This window comes from Cimex lectularius, unplaced genomic scaffold (genome assembly GCF_000648675.2).
Source record: "Cimex lectularius strain Harlan isolate CLEC.00 unplaced genomic scaffold, Clec_2.1 scaffold448, whole genome shotgun sequence".
In the NCBI taxonomy this organism is placed as follows: domain Eukaryota; kingdom Metazoa; phylum Arthropoda; class Insecta; order Hemiptera; family Cimicidae; genus Cimex; species Cimex lectularius.
Window position 1 is genome coordinate 22,302 of NW_019393004.1, and position 20,326 is coordinate 42,627.

Below are 20,326 nucleotides of genomic sequence, written 5' to 3' on the forward strand. Positions count from 1 at the left end.
CCTCCTGAGCGTCTTCATCTGAAATTACTATCTAAAGATTTGAGGTTGTCATCACATGTGTAAAAAAAAGGGAACGTAAAGGGAATCAGTAAAGAAAACACGTCCTCAATCCTCCCATGTGCAATTCACATGGTCCGGGGCAAATTGAAGCCTGGCCACTTTCTTAGATGTGGTAAGAAGTGGTGCACGACTGTTGCCGCGTCCTGAGGGTATTTTCATTCAGCCTTCGGCCCACGGTCCTAGAGGAAATAGAAACATTTCGGACTGCAATTGTCTGATCAGATTTCTTTTATCATTCCGGTAATGCTGCGGTTTCGTAGAGCCTGTTGACGGATGAATGCATCGTTTCTTTCCTTTGAGACCTAGGTCGACTCTATCCTGGCCATTTAGTATGAAACCCTGTATCTCTGAAGCACCCAAAATGGAAGGAGTGTGCCTCTTTCAGACGAGGCAACTAGTTGAACGGACGGGTGTCAAAGAGTGTAACGTGGTAGCAAAATGTATGAGAGTCACCCCAAGCCTTTCACACGCAGTCAACTCGTGTGCCCATGCGGGTGGCCAGTAGGCACAAGTGCCTCTCACGTCTCATCCCATCTGGTTGACTCAACTCAAAAGACATTGCTCGGCATTCGTCCTTCACACCAGTCGCCTCGTTGAGTCAAATGAGTTCACCATGGAAAGCGTCCCGTGATATGGGACATGAGGTGTGAGATTTATGGTGAAAAAATTAAAAGAAGCGAAGCTTGGAGGGAAGTAGAACAACAGTGTTTGAGAGGAAGCGCCCGTTTCTCAATTTTATAACAACGGATAATCCCACACTTTTTCTTCACTGGATTTCCTCCTTTTTTGTTCCTCTTTTTGCAGAAGAGCAAGCACATTGCTTCTACTTCCTCGGGTTCTAACATGTACTAACCTCCCGTTGGGAAAAGAGGTTGATTCCAAAAGTTGCCTGGTGTGAAACCGAGTCTTCACACGGCAGTAAACTAGTTTAGAGGGCAACTTAGTTGAATCAACCAAACCGCCTCGTCTGAAAGAGGCCTGGTCTTAACTTCGCACTGGTTCTTCAGATTGATAGTCTGATCCTTCCTCTAATCATGTTACGAACATAACGCTGTCATCCTCACTCCAATGCCTGACTGGACCGTTGTAAAAGTCTAAAAATAAGAATAATATCAAATGAAATGAACTAAGGAAAAGGTTATTGAAATCGATTTTTAATCTCAGTGTGGAAGAGCATAATGTTACTTTTTGTGCAAATGGGATTAATCAGGAAAAAAGGAAATAAAGGAAAAACATTATTTACTGTTTATTTTGACAACGGTAGATTCTAATTATCTGTAATATATGTGAAAAAATAATGGATTTAATTTTAAACTAAATAAATTGAGTGGTGGGTAAAATTTATCTATCAGTATAGTTGATGCCTTGTTGGTTCCGACGATGCAATAATTCTCATCCTAGCTGATCGTTCTTGTTCATCTTCAGAAAACCGTTAATATATTATACAACGAACACCACATTCACAGCAGACGTCATTTTACTAATAATACTTTCTAGTTGTATCGATCCATGATCAATTTCAATCTTTACATTCCTTGAGTCGCCTGTTGCATTCGAAGGATGTGTGAATGGAATGATGGTGAATGATGAATCTATTGACAAGCCAGGCTCCCCTGTCGTTTATAAGTAGGAATTACGGCATTCATAACTCCTCTCTACCCACTAATCCAACTAAACGATCATTTTTACTGACCACCTTCCTGTCGGATCGGCTGTATCTATTTAGCAATTCTAGGATAGCTCTCTTGTTTCATCGCTGCGCTTCACATACCAACTTCTGCTATTGTTTCATAAACGTACTGTCTTTGTTCTAACATTAATCACATTTCAATTAATTAACCTTTATGTAAAGTATGGTTGATATAAAAAAGTCAGCGACACGAGCGGGATTCGAACTCACGACCTTCGGCTAAATACGCCGTTGCTCTAACCACTTGTGCTATCGTGACTTCGATCCACTCGGACACTAACTTCCCACCTCATCCCAACATTTCGAATTTTCCCTCCTTTTTACCATTTATCAAAATTCGAAATCCGGCTCACATCTTAAGGCTACATACAACCAAAATTAAATAAATCTCTAATACAAAATAAAAAGGGGAAAAATAGTAAATTATAAACCAAAACGATACACAACTTCTCGGAGTTGATCAGAAACTCAAAACTTCAACTATTGAGACTCATTATGAATATTATAGAAAATAAAGAAAATATGGCAAAATAGAGAAAATTCGAAAAATTGTAGATTAAGATGAGGAGTTAATGTTGGAATGGATCTAATTAACGATAGCTCAGCTTATTACAGCAACGACGTATTGAGCTGAAGATCTTGGGTTCAAATCCCGCTCGAGACACTAGCTTTTTCATCTCAACCAAGACCTTAGACAAAAGTATAATTAATTAAAATAAGTAATACAGTTTGAAAATTTTTAACATTTATTTATTGTAACACCTCTTGGGTAATAGTGTTTGTTTGAGGCCAGTCATTAGTAGATGTCCATTAAATTTGCAATGTCGAGTCAAAAACATGTTTCTTTCTGCTCCCTCCGATGCAATACTTTCACATCTTGCCAGGAAACACCAGATCTCCCAGTATTCATTAAGTGATATTTGTTTTGCTGTTTTCTATCAACCTATTTTTACATCTTAGATGTTCTCTGATTAACTATCTCTTAGCAAAGTGATTCAAGTCCTATGACCGGGATCAAATTAGGCATTGTTTTGTATGCTTTCCTAATTTAGTTTGTGATATTGAAGTTTTTTTTTACTGCTTAGTTTTTTCTTATATCTTCTATTCTGATATTGTTGAAATCATCTTCCAGTTGAATAGAGTACGGCTGGAAAGGAAAAGATACCCTAGAGAGTTCTAGTATAACTAGATCTTATGTCCTGCACCAATTTGTCTTCTTCCTCTGGAATCTTTCCTCAGTTGGTGATACTGATTAGATATCGTTATAAACTTTTCAAATCATATTTTAGTATATGCTCCGTCTTAATGATAGATGAAAATTGCCTAAGACTTCAGTAAATGGTGACTTGAAAACAGATCTAGGTTTTATAGTTTGTCCTTGAAAAATGGCAAAAAGGAGGGAAAATTCGAAAGGTTGGGTTGAGATGGGAAGTTAGTGTCCGAGTGGATCGAAGTCACGATAGCTCAAGTGGTAGAGCAGCGGCGTATTTAGGAGAAAGTCGTAGGTTCGAATCCCGCTCATGACGCTGACTTTTTTATAACAATCAATACTTTACATACAGATTAAATAATCGAAAGATGTTATTTGGTCAATCGGACCACCAAATTCAATGAAATTAATCACATTAATCAAAAACGGTTAGCCCTACTGCCAACTGCAGGTTCGGTCACTGAATTGATTGGTTGGCCTACATAGTTTCTTTTGGTACGTATGGGCCTTCTACATTACCCTTTACACTACGTTTACATTGCTCTCGATGCGATGCAATATCGTCAATGTAAAAACTAAAATATGTCAAAAAATAAATTGAGGCAAGTATTTTAAGGTATGGTGAAATAGGGAAAAGGGATAATTTACGCCTTTATTTATCACTCATAATATCCTACGAGATATAGCAAATGTTTTTTCTTTCTTTTTCTTCAATCATTTTCACAAAGTGAAGTGCTTTTTAATGACGTTTCTTTGTTGTTGGTTAATTGCACAGGAATTGAATTCTCCCCGAGAAAGGTTCTTATCTCATTTTCCGTTGGTAATGGTCGCCTTCGTTATCCTCCAATAAATCAGCGGAACGAGTCGCCACCGCTCGTGTTATCCCCCTGTTAATACATTGCCAGCGAAGGGTGTCCGGCCGGATCACGTCTCTCCTTCACAATACCGATCTCGGCTATCGTTTAATTAATTGAATTAATGGTATTACGTGAGATCGGACTGTCGAGACGTGACTGTAGAACAATGTTTGCATTCTTCTTCATTAGAATATTCTAAAAACGACGTAAACAGTTTAAATTCACATCTGAAATTATCTGCTTCAACTGCCTGATCATCCTAAAGCCAATATTCGAAATGAAGGTACATATAAAAAGTAAAATTAATTAATTCCGGTTAAGAATGAGCAACCTTCACATACTCATTGGGTGTCGCAGACGATGGCACTTTACAAATCTTTTTTTTCCAAAATTTCCTTGGCTGTGACGGGATTCGAACCCAGAGCTGTCCCGACTCGTTTAGCTCGTGCTCATCACATTCACGAATGTGTCTAACTTACGGAGATGTAACACCAGGTCAAAACCCAAAAAGTGAAAAAAAACTTTAGACGCCTGTCTGATTCTTATGAATAATAATGATATTTTGTATTTTCTTCGGTGAAACACAACTTTTTTCTTTCAGGCTGGTCCATCTTTTGAACCCGTCCGACGACAAACCTGACAATTCCACTAAACAAAAATTTAAATTTTTTGGCAAGAAACAAACCCTATTGGCTAGCAGGTTCTTGTTTCATTTTATTTGTAATAATTACGAAAAATAATGCAAATTTTAATTAATTAATTTTTTTTTATGGAAATATGTTTGAATTGAGAAATTATTATAGGGAGCGGGCCATCGGGACGCTTTAAATACTTTAAATACAAAATTATAAACTACATTAAAAAATGACTGGTTAATGGGCCCAACTAAAAACTAAAACATAATTTTTCTCGTGCAGGGTGTATCAACTTCTATAGTCGACCCATTTAATTAAAAAACGATTCACTTTAGCAAAAAATGGTTTTATTCAAACCCCAAGTTAATTTTGGCTAGGAATCGCCTGGTAGCAACAGATTTAATATAACTTTCTCTCCAGCAGAGAAATGATACTAACTTTGTTATTTTAAATTAGAATCTCACACTTTTATTGTGCAATTCGATTCTAGAGCTTATTTTATGCCACTTTTACTGAAAGAAAAAGTTTGATAGAATCGACCATTTTTGAGATAAGCTCGACGGAATTCACGTGTGCAGGTATACTTTTTATAACAAGATGACCTTTCCCGTTTATTTCGAAAACGATTAATTTTAGCAAAAAATCGTCTTATACAAACCCCAAGTTAATTTTGTCTAGAAATCGCCTGGTGGTAACAGATTTAACATAACTTTCTCATCTACCTGGAAAATGACACTAGCTTTGTTATTTTAAATTAGAATCACATATTTTTATTGTGAAATTCGATTCTAGAGATTATTTTATGCCACTTTTACAGAAAGAAAAAGTTTGATAGAATCGACCATTTTTGAGTTATGCTCGACGGAAGTCACGTGAGCGGGTATACTTTTTGTAACAAGATGGCCTTCCCCGTTTATTTCGAAAACGATTAATTTTAGCAAAAAATCGTTTTATACAAACCCCAAGTTAATTTTGGCTAGAAATCGCCTGGTGGTAACAGATTTAACATAACTTTCTCATCTACCTGGGAAATGACACTAGCTTTGTTATTTTAAATTAGAATCACATATTTTTATTGTGAAATTCAATTCTAGAGATTATTGTATGCCAGATTTACTGAATGGAAAATTTTGATAGGAGTGAGCATTTCTGAGTTATGCCCAACGGAAAACCTCACCCGATTTCAATATAAATGTACAAACTTTAGGTTTATTAGATACTGTATAGAAAGGAATAAAGAAATTTAACTATATTTGTTTATAATTTGGTCGCTGTTGATTATTTTGGAATTTCTAACCTCGCTGTGTCGGTCTGTCTGATGCATTTTGGCATTTTGCCTTCAAAAGTAAAACGTTTGCGTCTGTGCCTCCCCCTGTTTATAACCATGAAGAATAATTCTTCACTCCACAGACAACACAGATAAATCGATATATTGGTCAGGCTTCGTTGAAAACATGCTAAATTTTTTGTACAGTAGAAAATATTATCGTAGTATATGTTTTATTGGGAAACTCGCATAATAAAAGATTTTTGTTCAATCAGGTTTTTGTTTACACACAATTATCTGAATATTGTACATTATCCGACCGGTTCTGTTTTTACAGTGGGGGAGGCTATTGCCACTTTTGGTTCCCTTGGACCTGGATGAACGCACCCTACAACGTTGAAAAGAAGGGAAAACGTCCCCACGGAGTCGGCCATCATCCGGGAAATAAATCCACCTTAGGAACGGTTAACGCCTTTCAACGGCCTCACCCCCTCTGTAAAGGACATGAATCAAATCCAGGGATAAATCTCACTCTCTCGCCCGTATTAAAATGTCGAGAGCCGTATCGTCCTCGTGAAATAAGATTGGTCGAAGGGGGGGCGATCATGTAATTTTTTGGGAGCTGACGAGCCGAGTGTAGTCAAAGACGTTCAGACCTTACTCTATTTTTTTTTCAATTCCGCTTTAGCATGGCTTTTCAGTTTAGAAAGCGTGCTACCCCCAGTAAGCGTATTGAAGATAATTTCACACGAGCACCGCAATACTTTTCGCTTCGTTGTACAACTACAAAAAGACCGGGGCGATTCTTTGGATCGGATCTTTGCCATAGGACCCTAAATCTTTCACACTGGCAGAAAATAGCGAAGTGGTAGCACGTGCCGCTCAGAATAGGCGTTAAATGTAATGAACGCACTATTCTTCAAATCGCTTCATTACTGTTCGATTTATCTGCCCAGTTTCGCCCGTCTACGCATGTTCACATTCATGAAATTGCACTCCTATGTAACAAACACATAATCATTTACTTCATGACCATTTACTTCATATATAACATTCATTAAAAATTTATATTTATTATATAAATTTTTTTAATAATAATTACAACTAACATTCTTTATTTTTTATGGGAAAGTTTCGCCGTTTAGTAAGTCATTTAAAATAATTTTTGTACATAATACCATTTTAAAATTGACTAAAAATTACAACAATGTGTACAAGTGTTGCCAGAGGTGATTAGTCAGCCAACAAATTAAGGTAAAAATAGTCGTTTTGTAAAAAAAACTTGACACCAAGCCTACGAAGGCAAAAACTAATCATACCGGCTAAACCAAGCTGATTTAGTTCTTGATGTTCATAGTTACTTGAAAGTAGGTGTTTTAGTTCCCCAGGTTTTTCAAATGTTGTGTAATCTCTGACAATTAATTAAAGTTTTGGTTGAGATAAAAAGGTCAGTGTCACAAGAAGGATTCGAACCCACGACCTTCGGCTAGACACGCCACTGCTCGACCACCTGAGCTATCGTGACCTCGATCCACTCGGACATCAACTCCCCATCTTAACCCCACCTTATGAGTTTTTCCTGCTTTTGCCATCTTGGTGTCCGTGTGGATCGAGGTCAGGATAGCTCAGGTGGTAGAGCAGCGGCGTATCTAGCCGAAGATCGTGGGTTCGAACCCCTCTCGTGTCTTTAACTTTTTTTCATCTCAACTAAAAACCTTAATTAATTGTCATGTATTAATTGGTCAAGCGGACCACGAAAGTTGTGAATTAGTTGTGTAATCTATTTGATTCTCGGCGACAAATGAAATGGCCACGGAGAGCTTTAGTGAAAAGACACTTCATTTTGCTTATTAAATCCATTAGATTTCGTGGTCCGATTGATCAAATAACCTCTTTCAATTAATTAATCTTTATGTAAGGTATTGCTTGGATGAGGTGGCAAAAAAGGAGGGAAAATTCAAAAAGGTGGATTGAGATGGAAATTTGGTATCCGAGTGGATCGAAGTCTCGATTCCTCAAGTGGTAGAGCAGCGGCGTATTTAGCCGAAGGTCGTGGGTTCGAATCCCGCTCGTTACACTGACTTTTTTTATCTCAACCGATACCTTACATAAAGATTAATTAATGGAAATAAGTTATTTGGCCAATGGGACCACGAAATATAATGGATTTAATAATTACTAATAGTATTGTTCGAAATTTATCGAATTATTTTATGCCGTACAGTCATGACAGTTGATAAAATGGATAAGAAATATTTATCGTATTTCCGCCTAAAAAAAAGCCGTTATACCTAAAAGGAACGAGTGAGCAGGCAGCGTCATTGGGCAGGACTCGGGATTCGTGCCACGTACGAACGTTTCCTTCCCGTCTAATGTCCTCGGAGAACTGCCCAGGAAGGGTTATCGGATATAAAGTCTAAATAAAATTCAGGCCTTTAGACCATCTTGAAGTACGCTATTGAAAAAACATAAACATATTTTATACTGAAGAGACGTCACATCACTTTTACGAATGGACATGTTTTTATTGCCTTGGGAAGAAAACCAATAAAAATATAAAGAGCGAATAATTTATAACTAGGCGGACTTAAAAGGTCTATATGTAGGCATGTCCAAATATGAATTCATCAAGTTTTATTAAGTTGCCATAAAAAGAGCCCTATGGAACGTTATCATTAACTTAAATAAAAATAAATATTTTAAGTATTAGGCCATTTTGCTTTTAATTTTTACTTCATAAACACAATTATAGATTTAAAACTCTACGGTAAACATGCTAGCTGCCAAATAAATTTTTGTTAGAAAGTAAAGTATTAAAGGTGATTAATGTATATTTTTGTTAGCAAGAAAAAAAGTTGATAAAGGTGCTTTACATTCAAAAACTTCTGGATACAAATTTGAAAGGAAAAATAGATAAAACGTTTTGATTAAAATTTTGTCTCTGTTTTTCATGATTTATAATGACATAATATTAACTGTGTACAGATGAATAGGGATATTTGTAATTTATTTTTATTCAATTAATTTTAATTAAATGAAACGATATATTCTTGTTAATTGGATAAACCAATATAGAAAATGCAAACCAAAATAAAAAAATTTCATCCTTCTTTTTAATAACGGATTTACCTAAGAATAGTAAACATGAAGATTACTCAATTTGTAAATAAACAACTTTTCTCGTCTTTTCTCCATTTTAATCCAGTTGTATTCTTTTTAACCATAGAAAGACTTCATTTTGAAACAGACGATCTCAATATTAATGTGAGAATGAGCCATCGAAGTCACCAGCAAGTGGATATCTTGGGGCGTCTCTCAGAGTGTGGTCTCTCGGGAGATTCTGAAAGACTGGAAGTGCCAATAGGAGGACTGGTAGTGGATCCGAGCGCACTACGACTCTAAGAGAGGACAGAAATATTGTCATTGCTACAAGACGAAACTCATTCTATAATGTCCGCCAGATCTAAAATGAAGTACAGGATGTTTAGGCAAGGACTTTATCAACACAAACGATTCGTAATAGTTTGTGGGAAGTTGGCCTCACATCGTATTCCCCTTTGAGACGTCCTGCGGCAACAGCTCGCCACCAGCAACTCATGCTGTTATGTTTACTGATGAGTCGTGTTTCTGTCTGTATAGTGACAGCTCAACTGGAACTCAGCTGGTGGCGGGACTCAAAAGATGATTCATTCTTTCAATAAAGTTGCGAACTTCTGGTCCAAGATGGTATCTTTCCATAGTTAAAGAGAATATAAATGGATCAAAATGGATAAAAGACGAGAAAAGGTGTTTGTTTACAAAATGAGTAATTTTCATGTTTATTATACTTAATCTATCTAAATCCGTTATTAAAAATGAAGATTAACATTTTTTTTTGTATTTTCTATTTTCCTTTATCCAACTAACAAGAATTTATCTGTTAGTTTACTTAAAATTAATAGAATAAGAATAAATTACAAACATACATATTTATTTTTGCGCAGTTTATAGACGTTCTATACATAGCGTGAAAGAAGAAGTATGCTGCTTTCGAACGATTGTAGCTGTTATGATTTTTAAAGAGGAACACCAAACAAAGGCGAAAAAAAATAGTTGCTGGCTAATCCTACCCAAAAATGTTTAAATTTCACTGCGTTGAAAATTTATAATGATGGTTTTAAAGGGCGGTTAAAGTTAATCCGAATCATTTCATTAAGGTCTTGGTTTTTATGTATCATTAAAACGATTACTAGTGAGAAATCTAATATTTTCGCGTACTTTAAACTACACCGTAAATAGAAAATATGCGAATGGTTATGACTTAAGTGGAAGAGAACATAATACAAACCAGTTTTTTAGTTGGTTGAATAACATTATTGGAAAAATAATATTCCATTACTCTAATAAAAGTACTCTTGTTAAAGATAAATTTAAAAACTTAATCAATATTTTACTTTTTATAGGAAATTATTTTTTAAATGACTCTTAATATATGAAACTTTAGACAAAAATATTGATCATAAAGTTCAAAAATATAGGTTCTTATTTAGGCGTTGTTAAAATCTTTATGATAGAACTAAAGTCATGAAAATTTCCTAAAGTTACTTACGCAAAAAAATTATTTTTTAAAATTTATTATGAATTTTACAAAACTACAATTTTTAGTCGAAACCAAATTTGTGAGTGTGATAAATGACAAAATGATAAACAAAAATGTAACTTGTAATAAGAAACATTCCAGCAGGTGACACTCACAAAGGGAGGCTACACGTAACAAAAAAAAAAAATATTTATTATGAAAATTAAAATTTATACATAAGAATGCGTGAAAATTAACAAAATGAAAAAGGAATGTTTTTTATACAACAATAGACACCCGTGGAAGTGAAACTCTCTAACACTCAGAAAATGAGTTTGCTGACGTGAGAACTCCGAGGTTTCTGAAACTTGTTTTATAGTACTATGTCAAAATATATTAGAGGTGTGTCCGTGCAAATAACGTTTTTAGTTAATTTTATTGATTTTTAAACTCTATGTTGCCTTCGTTATACATGTATTAAATGTGACATCTATCATTAAATTTTGGTTGTACCTAAGATGAGATGGAGATTGCATTAAATGAGATTACATAGATAAAACGTTAAAACAACCACAAGACGTTACCAGTTTGGTACGTCAAAAAACTACTTTGAAAGTACTATGTGAATTGAATATTTTTTTTTTTTTCAATTAACGTTTTTTAATGTAAGACTATTTGAGATAAAATAGTCAGTGGCACGAGCTGGATTCGAACCCACGATCTTCGGCTAAATACGCCGCTACTCTACCACTTGAGCTATCGTGAGTTCGATCCTCTCCAACACCAACTCTCCATCTCAGCCTACAACCGTCCGAAATTCGCTCGTTTCGCCATTTTCAAATGTGTAATCAGGATTTGTTCTCAGCAAGTTATGAAGTGGCCGCTTTTCTATATCAACCAGACGAGTATGTAACAGTATAAAAATTGTATTTATTAATATTTTTCTTCCAATCTATTTGTAAACTAAATTGTGAAAACCAAAAGAGTCGACACGAATTGTACGTATAATGTTCAATGTACAACTCACATTAAGTGGCATAAAGGCCCATGAGACCTAACTTTACAATATTAAATAAAAATTAATTATTCTTTCAAAGGACTTGGTTGAGATAAAAAAGTCAGTGTCACGAGCGGGATTCGAACCAACGATCTTCGGTTAAATACGCCGCTGCTCTACCACTTGAGCTATCGTGACTTCGATCCACTCGGACACCAACTTCCCACCTCATCCCAACCTTTCGAATTTTCCCTCCTTTTTGCCATTTATCAAAATCGAAATCCGGCTCACATCTTAAGGCTACATGCAACCAAAATTAAATAAATCTCTAATACAAAATAAAAAGGGGAAAAATAGTAAATTATAAACCAAAACGATAGACAACTTCTCGGAGTTGATCAGAAACTCAAAACTTCAACTATTAAGACACATTATGAACATTACAGAAAATAAAGAAAATACGGCAAAATAGAGAAAATTCGAAAAATTGCCGATTAAGATGAGGAGTTAGTGTTGGAATGGATCTAATTAATGCTCAGGTTGTTAGAGCAACGACGTATTGAGCCGAAGATCTTGGGTTCAAATCCCGCTCGAGACACTAGATTTTTCATCTTAACCAAGGCCACATTTAGATAAAAATTATAATTAATTAAAATAAAGAAAACATTTGAAACATTTTGACATTTATTTATTATAACACCTTTTGAGTAATAGTGTTTGTTTGAGGCCAATCATTAGTAGATGTCCATTAAATTTGCAATGTCCCGTCAAAAACTTGTTTCTTTCTGCTTCCTCCGATGCAATACTTTCACATCTTGCCAGGAAACACCACATGTTCCTGTATTCATTGAGTGCTATATTTTTTCTTCTCTCATCCTATATTTACTTCTTAGATGTCCTCTGATTAACTAATCTATTGGCAAAATGATTCAGGTCCCAAGTCCGGGATCAAATTAAACCGTGTTTTGAAGCTTCACTAATTTAGTTTGTGATTTTGAATTATTATTTTTACAGCTTGACTTTTTTCTTGTATCGTCTATTCAAATATCGTTGATATTATCTTCCAGTTGAACACTGTACGACCTGATTAATGGAAAAGATAATCTAGATTGTGATCTTACGTCCTGTATCTCTTTGTCTTCTTACTCTGGAATTTTTCTTCAGATACTGATTAGATATCGTTACAAACTTTTCAAATCATATTTGTCTATATCTCTCCCTCTTATTTAGAGATGAAAATTGGCTAGGACTTCAGTAAATGGTCACTTGAAAACAAATCTAGGTTTTACGGTTTGTCCAGTTTGTCCAACAAGAGGGAAAAGTTATCACCCTACTTACTTTAATCCAATTTGTATGGAATGGGGCACTACCTAATCGGTCGTTAGATGGTAACAAGGCTCTAAGAGTTACTTAAATGCACCTTCGGTAAATAGAGTAACAGGATGGTTTCCCTCTAGTATGAAGGTATCGATTGCCTCGGGGGAAAAGTCCTAAGTTAAGTAGAAACAGGCTAGGAAAAAAGGTTTCTCATCGATTTCATTTGCTTGCAGGAGGGTGAACGTCACCGGCTTCTACCGGCCGAACGCGACGTCGACGCCGAAATGCTGGGTGCCGGTGACATCGCAGAAGTACTACGTCATTTTCGGAGAACTGAGCGACGAAGGCATCACGGCCAAAGACGACGCGACGATGGGAGCAACTGCAGATTGGACGGAACTGAACGAAGCAAGAGTCTGGAAGGGCGTAGGTAAGTCGTTTTACAAGAATATCTCATGAGATAATAATCTTGCATGTTTCCTTTTTAACCCAACATCAGTATCAACATTTCGGACCTGTTCTTGAATCTTTTACCTCATGTATATTGTCAGCCATGTTAAAACAAAAATAGAACTTCAAATTGTTAACGATGAGGTGGACATAGTCAAGCATGAAGAGACTATAAGTATAATTTAAAATTAGTGAAACGATATTCTTCAGGTTAAATTTTACGCCAAGTGTTTGAATTTGCCTACTACGGTATCAAATCAAAACGCAACTACTATTGTTTGCAGTTGCCCTGTAGTTGTTTTAAGTTTAGTCCGTTTATAAAAATCACCAAGTTATTAAGTAAGCCAGTAACGCTGCATTTTAGAAAAAATCGTTAGTAAAACCTTTTTACAGCCAATTGGTTACACAGTGATTTAAGCCCGAAACACACTTACCTGATGCAACACTATGCGACGCCTTGCCACGTTTTGCGTGTGCACATCTATGCGAAGTCAAGTCCACGTCACGTACAGTCACACAGCGTGTATCACAAATCTCTATCACAATCGCAACGCCTCTTTTGTTCTTAATGCACTGTTTTGGGCAAAACCTTGTAATAAATTGTTAGTTTAAATAATTTAAATTGTTAATTTTATTAGCAGAACCATGTAATACATTGATTAAACTTAATTGTTTCAAATGAAGTTATTCCAGTGTCTTGATAAATTTTCTTGCTAACCATCATAAATAAATAATTTTTATAAAAACTTACGTATTTTTGATCTCGTTTAATTTGACTTACATCAAAATAGGAACGTTGTAATTAATATAACGACAAAATTACATATACTTAGCTTGAAAAACTACAAAAAATATGAGTGCCCTGTTCTGAAGTTACTCGACGAAAATGAAGTAATTTTATGAGCAAAACCATGAAATAATTGTTAGTTGAATTTTGTGAGGAAAGCCGTGTAATAAATTCTTAGTTAAATTCATTATTTTAAAAAATAGAATTCCGGTGTTTTGATCAATTTTCTACCAAACCATTAAAAAAAAATTTAAATAAAAACTAATGAATTTTTGATCTCAGTTAATTTGTTTATATTAAAATAAGTGTGTTGTAATTAATATAACGACAATAATACATGTAGTTTGAATAAAAATATGATATCTGGTTCTTTTGTCTTCGAATGTACTCGATACTACCCGACGCAAATCCGGACAGTGGGGATCACGTAGCGTAGAGTAGGGTGCGTAGCGTAGCATCGGGCAAATGTGCACGGGGGTAATGCAATCTTATGGAAAATTGGACTCTGGATTTGCGTCGGGTGGCATTCTGACATTCATGTGAAAAACTTCAGTATTGATTTTCGCTTTATTAAAATCATTATCAATTCACAAAGATGATGCTTATAAGTTCTAACCATGAATTTATAATTGAGAACACAATGTGAAGTTTGCAATAGCATGTGAAGAAAATGCATACCTTATCTAGATTTATTATTATACATGTCACTCATCTTTTTAAAGAACAAATATTACAAACAATTAGATAAAACGTACTTTAAAACTAAGTGCTGTAAATAAACTTAAAATGCTATTACAAATGTTAAAACAAAATCATTATACTATTAAACTTGTAAATAAACTTTATAATAATCAAAAATATAAATATTACAAATGGGAATATGAATTTACACAATGATGTACACAACATAGAAATTTTAGGTTTAATCAAAGTACTTGTACTTACTCAACAATACTCAACAGTGATACATCTGCACAGAACACACATAATTTGCGTGAGAACAAATACTTTGATTAAACCGAAAATTTCTATGTTGTTTACATCATTGTATAAATTCATATTCACATCTTACATGTATTTGTATAATTCATAACAATGTTTATAAATTCTAGGCTCTGAGATGATCTTAATAAAAATGGAAAAGTTGGCACGATAAAGAAAACTTTTTTTAAACCTACATCACACTAGACGACATTCGTTTCCCACTGGGGTCGCAATGTAATGTAACATTGAGGTTCTTTAGCGTGCGCACCTAGCCGTCAGGCCCTATCACACGTTTTAGATTCTCAAGTTAGGAGAGACTCACCTCCGCGCACGGAAAATCTGCCTAATCCGTGAGGTTCGGTGTAAAAGAACACAAATCCACAGACTAATCGACATACTGAATTCTCCCCCTTGCCCCTTCACCTAGAGGAGACCATGCCTACGGTAAAGGCAGCCCAGACGACCACCACCGACAAGCATCCACCCCCGTCCACCATTCCTCACGCATTCGAGGGACGCCGGCAGCGTAGTCATAGCTCCTCGCTGGATACACGCTCTCGGCAATCCGATCCATCCGATTCCCAATAGGTCGGGAGGTAATTCGGAGGTCATGCGCAAGTACGACGGTCCACGGCCTCGAATGAAACACAGCCTCTTCTCTTGGTGCCCGCCAGAGGTCTCACTACTCAGCCACTGCGTCACCATTGTTTTGTACCTGGAAACTCCCCTTGTATACAAGGGTTGGGAAGGGTCTGCTGGAGTCTCCAAGGAGCACGCGCTGCACATTCCCAGGATTTAGATTGAGAAAAAGGTACATAAATTTTTGGAGATGCGCTTGCCCTCACATACATCTCACCTGCTCGCTCGACGTCACCACATTAAAAAACTCGACGAGAAAAATTTACCCTTCTTCTGCGGCATCTCATTGAGATCCGCCAAAAGACAACCTCCTAGCCGAGCTGATTTCACGTCAGTCCCCAAAGCATCACGAACTCATCTTTTCAGGAAACACCCGCTCAGCTCCAAAGACTAACAGCCCAAACCTGGTTCAATCTCCTCCTCTAAGCCTCTCGCCATTTTTCGAATAAGAACCCTACTAATGGCACTTCGTAGTTGCTCAGAAAGACACTGGGCAAACCCCCCTTCTGCGGCCTCGTGCAGTAACACAGTCCTCCAACATTATGGCGCCTCTTGGCCCGAGAGACGACAGCCGATACCAGACGACAACTCGTGGTCTCTAAATAATCATGAATCTACCTGCAATAACCATGACGTCTACCCCTGTCTAAAAGTAATCTGTAATGACCGCATTACAGATTCTCAACCTGCAGACCACGTAGAGAACTTTCATTATTTTAATATTGTGTATGTTACTAAAGTTCATTATGCTTTGTATTTAATTATAGCTGCCTATTTAAATTCTCAGTCGTTTGACGTCTTCTTTCATAGATCAGAAAAGCTAACCATTTTCATGGTTCAAAAGAAATAAACATAGTAGCATAACATCTATATAAGAAATATGATTTAATGTTTCGTATGTTAAGCTATGCAAATCAAATCTAAAGAAATCTTTTTACATTCGGAATGCTTTCGATTCGTGGAATTCAAATCAGAGGCGGAGGCGGTGAAAGCGAGGAAGCCGCGACTGTTAGTCAACGGGAGGAAACCCGACGACAACCTATGCAAATATTATTGCATTATAATGTTAATATTCCATTTCGTTTCTATGTAGCCTTCACTAACTAGCTTGTTATGCTAATGCGTTTTTGAAATATGCCAAGTACCGCGGGGACGGAGGAGGTTGACGGATTCCAGCGTACAATTACAGAGGGCGGGCTTAACCGGCTTGGCGAAATCTCTGCATAATATCGTTTTGAGCAGAGCTGTCTTGATCTGCTTGAATTTCACCGAGAGTCGGAGTTAAGGGGTTAGCCACAGTGTTTCGGTAAACTCAAAATAAAAAAATGTGAAGGGAAACTATTAACAGTTAAGGTCCGATAAAATAAACAAGTGGCCTCTCCATTCGACAACAGCAATTGATGTAATGTTAGTACAGGACTTGGGAAGTTTTCATTGAAAATACCTGTAATTTCACAAGCACCTCCAGTGAACAAAATGTTATATTTTCTGTTTGTAAAAGGTAAATAACCGAAGAAAAAATGCCAATTTGTCAAATCTGGTCTATCCGCGTCGATTATGTACACTCCGTTCCAATCTATTTATTGTGTGGTATTTAGTGACCGGTAATTAATGATTATTTGGAGATCGTGAGATGCGGTATGGTGCGACGTAGGTTTCAGAAAAACATTGTCTTTATGGTGCCTACGTTTCGATCTTTGTTGAGATCATCATCAGGGCCTGGGATTTATAAACATTGTTTTATTCATATACTATACAAATACTTTGATTGAATCTAAAATTTCTATCATAGTATAAATTCATTTTTTTCACATCTTCCATTTATTTGTATAATTTAAACAACAAAACAATTTTTCCATGTACTAGTCGTGTTGATAAGAGATGGTAAGCGTAAATTCAAACGGCTCTTTCTAACGTTGTCCAGATATTGAAAAATAAGTTAAGAACAACCCCGTGGAAGAAAGCATTTTTCCAACTAGTGACGGTACCTGAGTATATACCATGAGATTAGAGGCGTCAAACCATCGGTTCAAAACGTTTATTATAATAAATAAACAGTCACCCATTTCCACAAAAAGTGGTCCGTTTTATTGAATTTCCCAGTATGCTAACCAATATTATCTTTCTAAGAAAAGTCGTGTTCTTGGAAAGTCGTATCGTTATATTTATAAATATTTATCAAATCAATGGAAAAAAGTAGGATCATGGTAACTAACTTTATACATATTAAAGTTACAAAATCCAAGTCATTGATTTCCTGAGTAATAACGTATTAATTGGTCATGCGGACCACGAAATTAGTGAAAACAATAATAATTACATGACACTTAACTTAAAATCAATAATTACCGACAATCAATGTCGAACAAGCGATCAAATTTCATATTTACTGACTTTTTTTCACGTTATGTGCAAAACTAAAATTTGGTCCTTTAAATACTATTTTTATTTAGTCTTTTTTTAAATACCTTACATTCGAATATTAGCCAATTAATGTGAGGTGTTTAGTGATCGTTAGTTAGTGATTATTCGGAGGTCTTGAGATGCGGTTTGGTGTGACGTAGGTTTTAGAAAAACATTTTCTTTATCGTGCCAACGTTTCGATCTTTATTGAAATCATCTTCGGGGCCTGGGATTTATAAACATGGAACAATGTCTATAAACCCCAGGCCCTGAAGATGATCTCAATAAAGATAGAAACGTTGGCTCGGTAAAAACCTCGGTGTTTTTGTAAGCTTTCGCCACTCCCGACCGCATCTCAGATCTCCAAATAATCACTATTTATTGAAGGTTAAAATAAATTGATTTTTAAATTACATAAGTCCAAATTAACAAAAATATACGCAATTGAGACCACCCCAATGGAAAATACAATATTTCCACAAATTTCTTTCTGATCTTCAATATTATTTATTTTTAACATAGGCATGTTTAAACTCTCTTTACATGTTTTAAAATTTTAAATGTAGTAATATATTTTTCAATAAATTCTAAAAGCGCATCAATCGTTTTGTATTTTTAATATAAATATGTACCCTGATTCGCTAAGTCATTCCTACTGAAAATCTATCGAGGAATAATCACACCCCTATTATATTGTCCCTCCATCTAAAAGCATTTTCATCTTCTGACGGTTATGCTACAACACATTTCAAATCAAGGAAAGCTCCATGTTTTGACTTTATTACTCCTAAAGCCCTCCAAAAAACCAACACATTGTACTACTTCATACAGGTCTATATACCTACTAGATAGATAGATATATAGATTAATACTGCATTTCAGCAATAGCTATTACGAATTCCGAATTCCGCTCGTGCCATTGACTTTTTTATCTCAACTAAAAACCTTAATAAATTGTAATAATTAATTGATCAAGCGGACCACGAAATTAGTGAATTTAATGAATTAAAATGAAGTATACTACACTAAAGCTCTCCGTGGCCATTTCATTTGTCGCCGAGTAATGTTCATAATGTGTCTTAATAGTTGAAGTTTTGAGATTCTGATAAACTCCGAGAAGTTGTGTATCGTTTTGGTTTATAATTTACTATTTTTCCCCTTTTTATATTGTATTAGAGATTTATTTAATTTTGGGTGTATGTAGCCTTAATATGTGCCGGATTTTGAATTTTGAAAAATGGGGAAAAGGAGGGAAAATCCAAAAAGGTGGGGTTGAGATGGGAAGTTGGTGTCCGAGTGGATCGAGGTCACGATAGCTCAAGTGGTAGAGCAGAGGCGTATCTAGCCGAAGATCGTGGGTTCGAATCCCGCTCGTGCCATTGACTTTTTATATCAACTAAAAACCTTAATTAATTGTAATATATTAATTGGTCAAGCGGACCACGAAATTAGTGAATTTAAGTATTACATAGCACTGTTATAACTGTTGATAGTGTAAATCTTGCCAAAGCCTTTTGCCGGAAAATGTAAGTACTGTTTACAGATCTTTTTAATTTTATTTTCCCAGTTTTGAAGGATAAACCACTGACACGTTCTCAAACCTCGAATCCCGCTCGTGCCATTGACTTTTTATCTCAACTAAAAACCTTAATTAATTGTAATATATTAATTGGTCATGCGGACCACGAAATTAGTGAAAACAATAATAATTACATGACACTTAACTTAAAATCAATAATTACCGACGCATCAATAAAACATCATTCATTTACAATAAAAGCTCGCAATTTAAGTGCTTCATAAGCAAAATTTAACACATCAATTGCCTGTATTCTTGCTTCAAATTTTAGCAAGAACACAAGTTTTTGTAAATTAGTACTATTTACACATGTATTTGTGTACTTCTTTAAATAAAAGATCTTTGCGATTGGTAAATTGGACAATTTAAAAATATATGTTCGAAGTTCTCCTCTTCATACAATTTTCACAAAGAGCTCATTGATTGTGTGTCAATTACATATTTGAGCCCATTTACAAAAAAATTGATTTCATTAGCACTAGACAGCCTTAGTTGTATAAGTAATCTTTGCTTATTTATTGACAAAGTTAGTTGTAAATAATTTTTAGATTTGTACAAGGAGCTGATTTTTCTATAAAAAGGATTAAATTATATACCTACTACTCATTATTGGAAAATTTTAGAAACGCTCTCTTTATTCAAAAAATTCTTCAAATCTTAAATTCTCAGAATAGAATTCTGACGACCAATTTTAATATCGTAACTGCCATTCTACTATCCAACAATGTCATGTGTGGTAGATATCTTCTTTCTTCAGTTGGGGCAGTTCTCGGGACTTCCTTGAAGTAAGCCTAAGTTTTGATCGAGTTCGGCACCGGGACTTGCTGTTCATTTTCAACCATCTCATACCTCAAAGATATCTCGCTTTGTCAAAGTCATTGAAGTAATTCGCT

The 20,326-nt window shown here is 35.5% G+C and overlaps 1 protein-coding gene across 1 annotated transcript in view; it reads left to right on the forward strand.

Moving 5' to 3' along the window:
* Nucleotides 1-421: 421 nt before the first annotated feature.
* The window catches only part of LOC112128013, an 82,704-nt gene continuing 62,799 nt past the window's right edge, over nucleotides 422-20,326 (forward strand). The window contains exons 1-2 of the mRNA XM_024229744.1: nucleotides 422-561; nucleotides 12,825-13,021. Of these exons, the coding sequence (XP_024085512.1) occupies nucleotides 422-561; nucleotides 12,825-13,021 (337 nt within the window). The remainder of the gene's footprint in view (nucleotides 562-12,824; nucleotides 13,022-20,326) is intronic.